Genomic DNA, 11,054 nt, shown 5'->3' on the forward strand with positions numbered 1-11,054 from the left:
GATCCACTGTATTTCATCGTGACTGTACTCGATCCTCGTCATAAAGATCATTATGTAGGTGTCATATATGGATGTGGGGATAAAGCTGCGCATAGAGAAATGATCCAGTCTGCGTTGGATCATAGGATTTTAAATGCCATTATGTATACATTATACAATAAACACGATGTGGGCAGGCTAAGTGATGTTTGTCCATATATCTACATGGTAAATTAAGAAACGGAAAAGTAAAGTGATAAGTAGTGAAGTCACTTTTCAAATCCAGTAACTAGTAAAGTAATCTCTATACAATTTAAAGCAGTAACTAGTAACTAATTACTTTTTTTGAGTAACTACCCCAACAGCAGTTTACATTAAGGCAATACAATTTAAAGAGCATATGCCTGTAGATATCTCTGTCATCATTCAAATCATCAGTAAGGAAGTGTCCAAGTAAATTGTCTGAAAAAATAAAATTGTGGATTACTATTATTTTTGGTCTGAAAATTCTAATATTGTACCATGACTCTGTGGGCTGCACACTCAGGAGGAGACGGAAGTCATGTGCTGTGTGAAATGAGATGTCTAAAGCCTCGTTTATGCTTATGCTTCCAAGCATAACTTGCTTTATCACTAGGCGACAAGCTGGCGTAGTACGAGGAAAACATCACCTTTTTTTAGCCGTCTGAATTCGTACATGAGAGCCGGCTAACTTCACGATAACACTGCTACTTAAACGCTGAGTGGGGTCCTTCTGCAACCGCGCTGCGTGCGCATCCACAATGTTTGTAAACAACCAAGAGCCCTATTGGGACAGTCATCCCAGTTTCACCAGTACTCCTAGTGGTTGAATTTGTCATTTTACATTTTGTGGTAAAACTTGTAATTTCACCTTTTGATCCCCCTGGTGGTAAAGTTCATTGCACTTTTTGTTCCTCCATTGGTAAAACTGGTCATTTCCCCTTTTGGCCCCCTTGAGGTGGAAATGATCATCTTCCCTCTGGTGGTCAACACTGGCATTTCACCTTTCACTCAGGATTTGAAACTGACTCTGCTCAATTCCTGATTTTGAAAATCTTCAAAAAGTGGGCAGGGAGTTGAAGTGAGCTGAGTTGGGGAAGAAAGGCTGAGTGTATGGCAAGCCGTTTTAACATTTAATCGCTAGACTGGATATTTATTACAGATATCTGTAATTGATTCTTCCTAGTCACAAATGACGTCACTTTTGCCATTCATGTGTATTGGGCTTTCGAGTTCAGATATCCACAATGTCATTCTGAATATCTAGAATGAACATTCTGGATATCTGCAATAGAATTATTACTAGGAGAAACTCCCATTTCAGATATCTTCAATCCAATTGTTACTACAAAAATACAAAATACACATGAATGGCAAAAGTGACGTCATTTGTCCTAGGAAGAATGACGTTGTGGATATCTGAAATGTTCTTTTTGACGAGGAAGAATCGAACTACTGATATCTGTAATACATATCCAGTCTAGTGATTAAATGTTAAAACGGCCACTTATACTTTTTAAGGATTTTTAGATATCTTAAATGTAGTTTTGACTAGTACAATCAAAGTTGTAGATATCTTGAAATAAAATTTCTACTAGTAAGAATGTTATTGTGGATACCTTTAATTACCATTCTGACTAGTGAGAATGCAATTTTGACGAGGAGAAATGCTATTATGGCTATCTAAAATGTAATTACAGATAGGAGTGTGGTTCGATTAAATGTTAAAACGGCTTGCCATATGAGTGAGCACTGCTGGGGGCGTGATCATGGAGTGGCCAGTGACGTCACTATCCTGCGCCGCTCCGTATTGCAAACTCATTTGAATTATGAAACACTTTTTGCAGGCGAACATGAAAATTAAAAAGCATTTCTCTGTTTGCTTAGTCTTTTAATTAAGGCACAGAAGCAGTCTAGAAGTTGAAAATGCATTTTGAAATATTGATTATTAATTTTATTTATGAGTCACACAATGCAGCTCCATTTTGAAAATGAAAAAGCATTTCTGTTAATGCATTTTAATTTGGATAATGGCACAAATTTTCTTCCATATGTGAGAGGTGTCAGGAAGTGGAGGAAACTGTATAACCCGTACTTTTGAGATGTAGGGCATATGAGGCATATAGAGAGGTGATGAAAAATAATGCAAGGAAATTAGGGGATCAAGAATTCAACTTAAAGGGAGTAATGGAAATGAGGGAGAAAGCACAAGTCAGAATAGTAGTGAAGTTATTCAAGGATACGGGACTGTTTTATAGGATATAAGGTAGGATAGAATTGGGGAAAAATATATAGGGTAAGAGTGTGTGTGTGCGCGAGTGTATGTTGTGGTGGTGGCCTATTCTCTGGTTCACACTCCAAGGCAGAAGGGGGCGGTAATGCACTTATAGATAAATGCGACCCGCCGTAAAACAACAACAACAACAAGAAGTAACAGAGCCAGCACACTCACAAGGAAACATCACATTGATTATGTTGAAACAAAATGATGAGGATGATCTCTGATCTATGCTGGGGCGCAGATAGACGATCTCTGATGAACATTTACATAGCTATTAAAACAACTCCCACAAGTGCGCTTCTGGTAGAAGCAGAGGAGTCCCCACTCCACATTAAGATACAACAAACTTGTGTTACCAAACGGAGTTAGACTGCAGGGAAGCATCAACAATCCAGCTCTCTCAGTTCTAAACGACTGCTGGGAATACCATAAACAATGGAATATTAAGGATACTGCTGTCCAGTACGGACTTAAAGACCTAAAGTTCAGCCCTGCACTGGCATTAAGTCGTGTTCCTCCATGGATCCTTCCAGACCCTGAAGTTAATATTAACCTTCTTGAAAACAAAAAAGATCATCCAGAACCTCAAGATTTCGCAATATTTTGTTATCAAACCTCTTCATATTATGAATATTTACACTTTTTCACAGACGAGTCAAAAGATTCACAAAACGGTCAATGTGGCAAAGGAATTTATATTCCAAAATTTAAGACAATATGGACACAGACGAAGCAACTTGTTATCAATATACTCAGTAGAAATGACAGGTATTGTAACAGCATTGAGATGGATCGAAGAAGTCAAACCCCTTAAGTCAGTCATATGTTCAGACTCCAGTGCAGTACTGCAAAGTCTTATATCTGGGAATTCTATAAGAGAAGACCTAGTTATTGAAGTGAAACACCTATTAGCTAATATCAGAAATCTGGGAATCACAGTTCAGTTTTGCTGGGTATCAGCTCATATTGGGATCAAAGGTAACGAAGTGGCTGACAAAATAGCCAAAAAAAGCAAGTTAACTTGATCACATAACCGTTCATATTCCATTGGGGAATATGGGGCAAGAAGAGTGGGAGGCTGATTGCAATGGTGGACAATATTTAAATGTTCAGAGTCAGGTTGGGGGGAGAAGAATTACAACAGTGGACAGCCAGGAATGGAGTGAACAGGAAGTAGAAACAGGAATACACAACATACTAGAAGAACAATGTATGCAGAGGAAAAGAATTAAAGCCCTTATCAGTTACTTAAAGAATACAAGATTAATGGAAACAGTTTACTTAAATGTATTTATTTTTTTAAATAATTAAATGTTTAAAATTAATTATTATTATTATTATACTTATTTATTTAGTTATCTGTTTATTTATTATTTATTTTCTCCTTACAAAAAGGAGAATGTGAGTCTATCCCATCCAGTCCCTTTACACACTCCTGTACAGTAGGTGGCGGTATACGCAAACAAAAGATGTAATCCGCCATTAATAAAAAAGAAGAAGAAGAGGTAGCAGTGGAGTTTACCCATGGATGCATCCATTTGTTTACCAGAGGAGCTCCTTATAAAGTGCTTTACGCTCGGCCATGGCAGGTGTTTTCCTCGTCACGCTGTATGAGTACTCGCCACTGTTCTACATCAGCGTGGTGTCGTTGTGTTTCGTTGTTACCGCTGCCGTGGTGCTCGGGTGGTAAGTGTCGTTTAGCCAAGCTAGCTTAGCCATTTTGTTTTCATATTCTTTCCTTTCTGCTGACAGCAAACTTCACCACTGCTATACTGCAGAAAGAAGACATCTCACAAAAGCTCGGGATGCTTTCACCCGGAAGAGGAATGTGTCAGGGTTTATGAGCTCAATCATGAACACAATAGAAATCTGTTGAAAGAGTTTTGAAAATATAAGAAATAAGTGTTAAATACAAAACCCTCAAAATGACTAATGAATGTCAAACACGTCTTTGTAAGAGGGTGGTTTTTTCTACTTATTGAAAATATGTGGTTTATTTATTTTTATTTTTTTCAAATGTACATAATATACCAAATATCTGTTAATCAAAATAGTTGATAGTGAGTTTATTTGATTAGTCACTGCAGCCTTTGTAAAAATCATTGATATTTTAAAACCCAGCCCTTTTTCGGGTTCAAATGTTTGTGGTGCACAGATGACATGATGGTGATTTTCAGGAGATTAATGAATGCAGTGTTTTTGTCTTTCAGGTTTGGCTTTGATGTTCCTGTGATTCTTCGCAGCTCAGATGAGACAGAGTCCATCCTCTCAACTCCTGAGAAGCACATGGTCCAGGTGACCAATCCCTTTGCTATAGAGATGGGCTCTGGTCCAGCATCTGTCACTGGTGAGAACAGTTATCATCATTAAGAAAACAGTGATGGGAGTAGAGTCAGTTAGCATACCTGGTTTAAAAATGTCAGAGATGTGAAATTAAGTTAATCCCTGTTGTTCCACTGTTAGTCAGCTGTATATTAAATGATGCGAGAGTCTGCACCTGAATCAATTGAAGGTAAACTGAAGGTCATAGAGCTGCACGAAAACTTCCGTTTTTGAGTATGCTTGTTTTGTCGTTTCTGTCGGCCGAGAGGGGCAAACGCACTGCAAAAATACAAGCAGGAGAAACGAGCTGCATATTCACAAACGTGAATTTTGTCTGTGTTTTTTGTCCTGCTTGTGTTTATGGATTTGAGTGTGTTTTTGGTTTTGCATTGTTTGTATTTGCAGTGTGTTTCTGTTGATGCATGTGCTTTGTTTCTTTCTGTAGATCTTTTTTTTTTCTCACATTGCATTTGCTTTTGAATCTGCAGCTCGTTTCTCCTCCTGCATGTTTTGGGTCGTTTCAGTGCGTTTGCCTTTGTCGGCTACAGTAGTATATCGCCCAGAAATCAGTTTACCAACAGTATATATGTTATGAATCTCTCAAAGAGTGTCCCAGCCTCAACCATTAACTTAAGTATAATTAATGGAACCTGAAGTAAAGTGTGTTAGGCCAAGTTCACATTACCAGATACTCCCTTGCAGATGGTGCATCGTTGCGGCCTTGCTGTCTGGAACCTTGCGTCCTGAGCTGTTTTTGGGGTTGTGAGGTTATTGCTCTACAGGGAGCACTGCAGTCTTATCAGCATGGACTGAGGCTCAGCACACCACAGCATTTTCAGGAGGCACTACACCTACGCTACCATCACTTCCAGAGCTTCCAGTATCCTTTACAGTCTGAACAAAAGACTTATTCAAATGGGTGATATGGTTGTTAACTGTAAACTGCCCTTTATATTGTTGGCACACACTATGTTTTCTTTTTACAATTCATTTTTGCTGTGTGGAAACATTAATCAGAGAAAACTGCTATTATTTGCTGAGATGGTTGTTCGTGGTGCTGATATCCATTTATCCTGGAGCAGCTTCTTTGACTCCACCTTCCCAGTGTCAGCAGTGAAGACGCTGAGGAATGCCACACACAGATTCCTGTTGACCAGGGAATCACAGACTTTGGCCTGTTACCTAGGGAACGCTACCCTCTTGTAGCTGTGCTGACACTGGCAGAGCCAGAAGCCAGGGACACATACAATATTGTGAGTATTTTGGCCCGTTTACATGCACAGTCCACACAGACCTCTAAAGTGAACATTTTACTGCCATAATATTTAATGTGTATACAAGTGTGTCATATTGAGCCTCAAAGTGCTTAACATGGCATGATGTCATCTCTCCTTATGGTGAGCAGAAATGACCAAAATAAAAACTTTTAATGACAGGGCAACATCAGAGAGTCACAAGTAACGCATTGTTTCCACATAGCTATGTGTTCATATGCCAGTCAACCTCAAGTGCATTTACTCAAATGGCAACCTTGATTGTGAAACTACTCCTTCTGGTATTTTCCCCAATCCAAAGTTTGCCTCATGTATTTGTAATTTTCCTATGGATTACAGATGGAGATTAATGGATATTGTCACATGAGGTTAGCATGAAAACAAACAATCTAGGAGGCTGTTTAATTCAATTTAGGGATTTAGGATTGTTGATTATTGATCTCTCTAATGGTGTGGTTACATATATTTATTCTGCCCGTTGAACACAAATATTTACAAAAATATTAAGTAATACAGGGCAACATTTTTACCTTTACAAAAATCCGTCAAAATTGTTTTGCTGTTATATTGACTGGAGATATAATGAGTGATCGCTCCATCATTTCCATAACATTAACATTTCCTACTTTGGCTGTCTCTTCAGCCTCTGATCTGAGAGTGCACACACAATGTTGGGCTTTACAGTGCACAGTATGTAAACAAGGAGGCCTTATGCGGAGATCACAGCGGTGCTAATTAGGGCTGTCGAATATGAAAGGGAAAAACATTATTCGGCCTTCTCTACTCGACTCACTAAATAATCAAATCCCCGCAACAGAATATAGTCTGCCGTTCAAAAGTTTGGGGTCACTTAGAAATGTCCTTTTTAAATGAATATAACATTAAATGAATCAGAAATACACTCTATACATTGTTGATGTGGTAAACAACTATTCTAGCTGAAAAAGTATTTTTAATGCAATATGTACATAGGTGTATAGAGGCCCAAATCCACTGTTCTAATGGTACATTGTGTTTGCTAATGGTGTTAAAAGGCTATTGGATGATTAGAAAACCCTTGAAAACCCTTGTGCAATGATGTTAGCAGCGCTGAAAACAGTTTTTCTGGTTCTTTGACGAAAGCAAAGTTTGAAGGGCCAAATTATTATTTTGAATAAAAATCATTATTTCTAATCTTGTCAATGTCTTGACTATATTTTCTATTCATTTTGCAACTCTTTTGATGAATAAAAGTGTGAGTTTTAATGGAAAACACAAAAAATGGTATAGTTTACCCCAAACTTCTGAACGGTAGTGTAATTCGAGTATTTAAAAAATGAATAATAATCTAATGTTGTAATTACTGTCTGAATGTGTATTTTTTATTTTTTGACGTTTTTTTGTGAAAACGTGGTGACTCAGGCCCCGCCCACTTTCCTCTGCCTATCCAAGTGTGAAAAACAAAATGCTTTGCTTACGTCCAACCCTCGCAGAACAATACATTTTTCTGAATCACAACAAGCTCACGTTGAGTCAGAAAGTCAAAATCCATTTGTGAAAAGTTCGAAAATGAGATGTCACTTGACTATGAGCTACATTAAGGGCCACCTGCCAACACTGCACCCTGACTCTGAGCAGGCAAGAGTTACCTATTTGTTTGCCTCCCTCCACATCACAAGGTGTACAGCTGCTCGTCAGAATGCTATTATAGACTTTACAAACTTTACAGACTTTACATGAGACTGATGAATATCTCGCAGGAGTCAGGTTTCAGAAAGACTTCATCCAATCCATTATTATTATTATTATTATTATTATTATTATTATTATTATTATTATTAATAAAATAATGATGTGACAGTCACACATAGATATAATTCTCAAACCACCAAAGCTCAGACGAGACACACTGCCGAAAACGTTGCCAGATGCATCGGTGACAAATTCGGGAGAATATAATGTGAGTCAGTGTTCTCTTATATTAATGCCATGGAGATACACCTGCAGGCTGCCAGTGTCCCATGCATGGTCCAATAGACAGAACATACACTGCCTCGACCCATCATGTCTAGTGCCTACTGTACAAGCCTGTGGGGGCAATGTATGATCTGCGGTTGCTGCAGTTGGTCAGGTCGAAGTTCAGCAACATTATGTGCCCAAAGAATGAGGTCGGCGGACTTCCTGAATATACTGAATGACAACATTATTTCATCAGTGGATTTTTTCTTCCCTGATGGCACGGACATATTCCAAGATGACAATGAGTGGTTCAGAAAACGTGAGACATGATTTTCAGAGTCCAGATAAGGTTATTATTTTATCATTATATTTATCATATCAACATCATCTTTTCTTTTTTCAGGTGGCCAGTGTGACAGTGATTCACATTCCTGATGTTAAATACAAACTCTCTGCGCGGGCTCTCTTTCAGTACCTTCTTACTTCACAGGGGAACATGTATGAATTAAAGGTATGCCATGTAAATCCTCTTTCACCAATGCTGATTTCACAAAGTCAACGATTGTAATTTATTTTTAGCCAAATTCAAAATTGAACCGACAGATCTTTATCTCAAACCACTGCTCATCATGAATCTGCATGTCATGTCATGCAAGAGGGTTATACCACACCATACCATTGGGGCGAGCTCAGTAGTGGAGTGAGTGTGGGTTCGACTCCCTGCTTTGCTGTGTCCTTGGGCAAGACACACAGCGTGTGAATGAGTATGGAAGATGAGGGATAGAAGGGAAGGGTAGGATTAGGGTTAGGGTAACCCTTATCCAGCCTTTTTCTGACTGGAAGAAGGTTTGTAAATCACTCACTGTCCTGTACCAAAGTCCATAGAGAAAATATTTTTTTATACTCACAGAGACAAGCTGCTGGTCGACTGCTGCCTTTTTTGTATGTTTGTGTCACTGAGGTAAATGTAAAGAATGGACGTTGAACACCAAAGTCACAAAATGACCTGTTGGTGGATGCTGTCTTTGGTCTGTAAAAAATATTGTAGACAAATGCAGGCATGGATTTTAAAGAATGCAGTTATGCAACACTGCAGGTGCCAAGTGCTGTAAAACACATTAGGAAATGATAGCAAACCGCTGTGTCTCAGGCAGGTTCTCAGCACATGGGCTTCGCAGGTACTAAAAATAGTGCTGAGTTCCAGGTACTACGCTAGTGGAAACACTCGCTAAACCGTGTCGTGTAGTGTAGTGCCGTTTAAAGTCGGGCCGGTGGAAAAGCGCTAATAGAGTGCATTCAGTGCTGATGTGTTTGACAAAACAACAACACTGCGCCATTCCATTGTTAATGTGAGTTTTTCTGCTATGACTGTCACAACGATCCACTGTGAGAAAGTAATGCCAGCTTTCTCCTGCAGCCTCTGTTCATGTCAACAGACAGCACAGCACTGTCTGGGCCTCCTGACTCAGAACACAGCACCACACCCGACAAACCTGCAGAGGAGGTCCTCAGAGCAGAGCCGAGTCCAGCACTGGAGGGAGAAGAGGACGACTGGTCAGAGGGCACAGGCAGAGACTGTGTGGTGTGTCAGAATGCAGCAGTGAACAGGGTGCTGCTCCCCTGCAGACATGCTTGTGTGTGTGACGGCTGCATGTCGCACTTTCAGCACTGCCCCATCTGCAGGGCCTTTATCCTGGAGTCATTCACCCTGACACAAGGAGCAGCTGCAGGATCTGACACAGTCAGTGGCAGTTGAGAGATAAATTACAGCATCAACTGTCCTGATTCCTGAGTGATCCCAGTGTGTCCTCCATTCTATTCTGTCATCTAACTGTCACCTGCACCAAATCCAGGGTTAAACCTAACCTGTTTGTAAACCAAATTAGAATGTTTTAAATAAGCATTTATTAGGTGAAATGACTTTGAACTATTTTGTTGGTTGCAGCTTTGATTGGCATAAGTGGGGAATGCAATACCCGTTTTATTTGGATGACCTTTTTGGTGGATGCACATACATGTGGATGCAGGTGTTTGTGTGAAGGAGGCTTCAGAGAGTAAACGTAGGAGAAATATGATTTTAACAACATAAACAATAGTCCAAGTACCAATAATCAAAATAAACAACATACTATGGTCAAAACAGGCCGAGTCCCAGTCATCCATAACCACAGATTTTCAGAGGCTCCTCACTGGTAGCATACCAACATAATGAATTCCCTTTATAGACTTTAAAAAATCCTTTGTGTTAAGTGTTTCTAGTTATATTGAGCGTCCATCATTACTATAGCAATGAGGCACAGTCAGACAATCTTATGAATCTTTACAAAAAAAGTGTAAATACTACATAAACGAATAGTGACTGCTTGTTTAAGCCAATCCTGTTGTTTTATGAACCAGAAAATAGGTCATTTTTGTCAGAAAACGGCTGCGTGATTTCAACAAAATCTACTGATCGGTCACAACTGTTGCTTTCATGTTTGATGAATGTTGTAATATTTCCATGTACAGGTTATTTATGTATCCTCCAATTTGTCAATCTTGTATGGCTTGAATTATTTAAAGATATTCTAAATATACAAGGCCATAGTGCAAACTGACTTCAGTCAATCATTTATACAGGAACACAACAAACATCATCATTTAGTGAATCTGCCTACTGCTCCTTTAACTTGACTGTTTGGTTCAGTTTTGGTTGATGACAGGTAAGCTGACCTGTTTCTTGTCTTTTTACAATGCTTACCCCTAATTAGTGAGTTTTTGGTAAAGGTTTGCTCGACTATTTGTCTTTGCACTTGATGATCATGTCTTGATTTTATTTATAAATTAATTTATGTTCAAGACAAAAGCAAAATAATCAACAACAAAGAAAGTAGAGCAAAGAGTTGGTCACCTATGTGATTTCAGGGTCACAGACACTTCAGTAGATATTTAAATGAATCACAATTTAATTCCACACTGTACACTAGTTCAAACAATAATGTATCGGCTTTATGTTTGTAGTAGTATTTACCTTTATTCATTAAATATGCTACAGAAATAAGTTCATAATTGTTATTATAGGGTTCAGTTCAGTATTTGCCAAAACCAACATGTAAATGCAGTATTATTATATTAACATTTAATAACAGTAAATGAAGGTCTATTATCATTGTTTGCAGCACTCTGATTCACTTTAAATGCTAAATGCTTACCCCTTGAAGTAAACAAAGTGACGGAATTCAGGACGTTACATTTGGGTG

General features: G+C 38.8%; 1 protein-coding gene across 1 annotated transcript; it reads left to right on the forward strand.

The window, feature by feature from the left end:
* Positions 1-3,822: 3,822 nt before the first annotated feature.
* Positions 3,823-10,332, forward strand: cgrrf1 (cell growth regulator with ring finger domain 1). The gene is made up of 6 exons (XM_083898787.1): positions 3,823-3,967; positions 4,492-4,628; positions 5,306-5,483; positions 5,709-5,856; positions 8,219-8,326; positions 9,233-10,332. The coding sequence occupies exons 1-6, from the start codon at positions 3,864-3,866 to the stop codon at positions 9,569-9,571; spliced, it is 1,014 nt and encodes a 337-aa protein (XP_083754913.1). The 5' UTR covers positions 3,823-3,863; the 3' UTR covers positions 9,572-10,332.
* The last annotated feature ends 722 nt before the right edge of the window (positions 10,333-11,054 follow it).

This window comes from Microchirus variegatus, assembly GCF_963457635.1.
Source record: "Microchirus variegatus genome assembly, chromosome: 12".
NCBI classification, from domain to species: domain Eukaryota; kingdom Metazoa; phylum Chordata; class Actinopteri; order Pleuronectiformes; family Soleidae; genus Microchirus; species Microchirus variegatus.

Bases quoted from the DNA above. Each gene is read 5' to 3' on its own strand.
- cgrrf1 (XM_083898787.1), top strand. From the start codon at position 3,864: ATGGCAGGTGTTTTCCTCGTCACGCTGTATGAGTACTCGCCACTGTTC. The intron at 5,484-5,708 runs GTATCCTTTACA...CCACCTTCCCAG, and splicing joins CATCACTTCCAGAGCTTCCA to TGTCAGCAGTGAAGACGCTG. The intron at 5,857-8,218 runs GTGAGTATTTTG...TTCTTTTTTCAG, and splicing joins CCAGGGACACATACAATATT to GTGGCCAGTGTGACAGTGAT.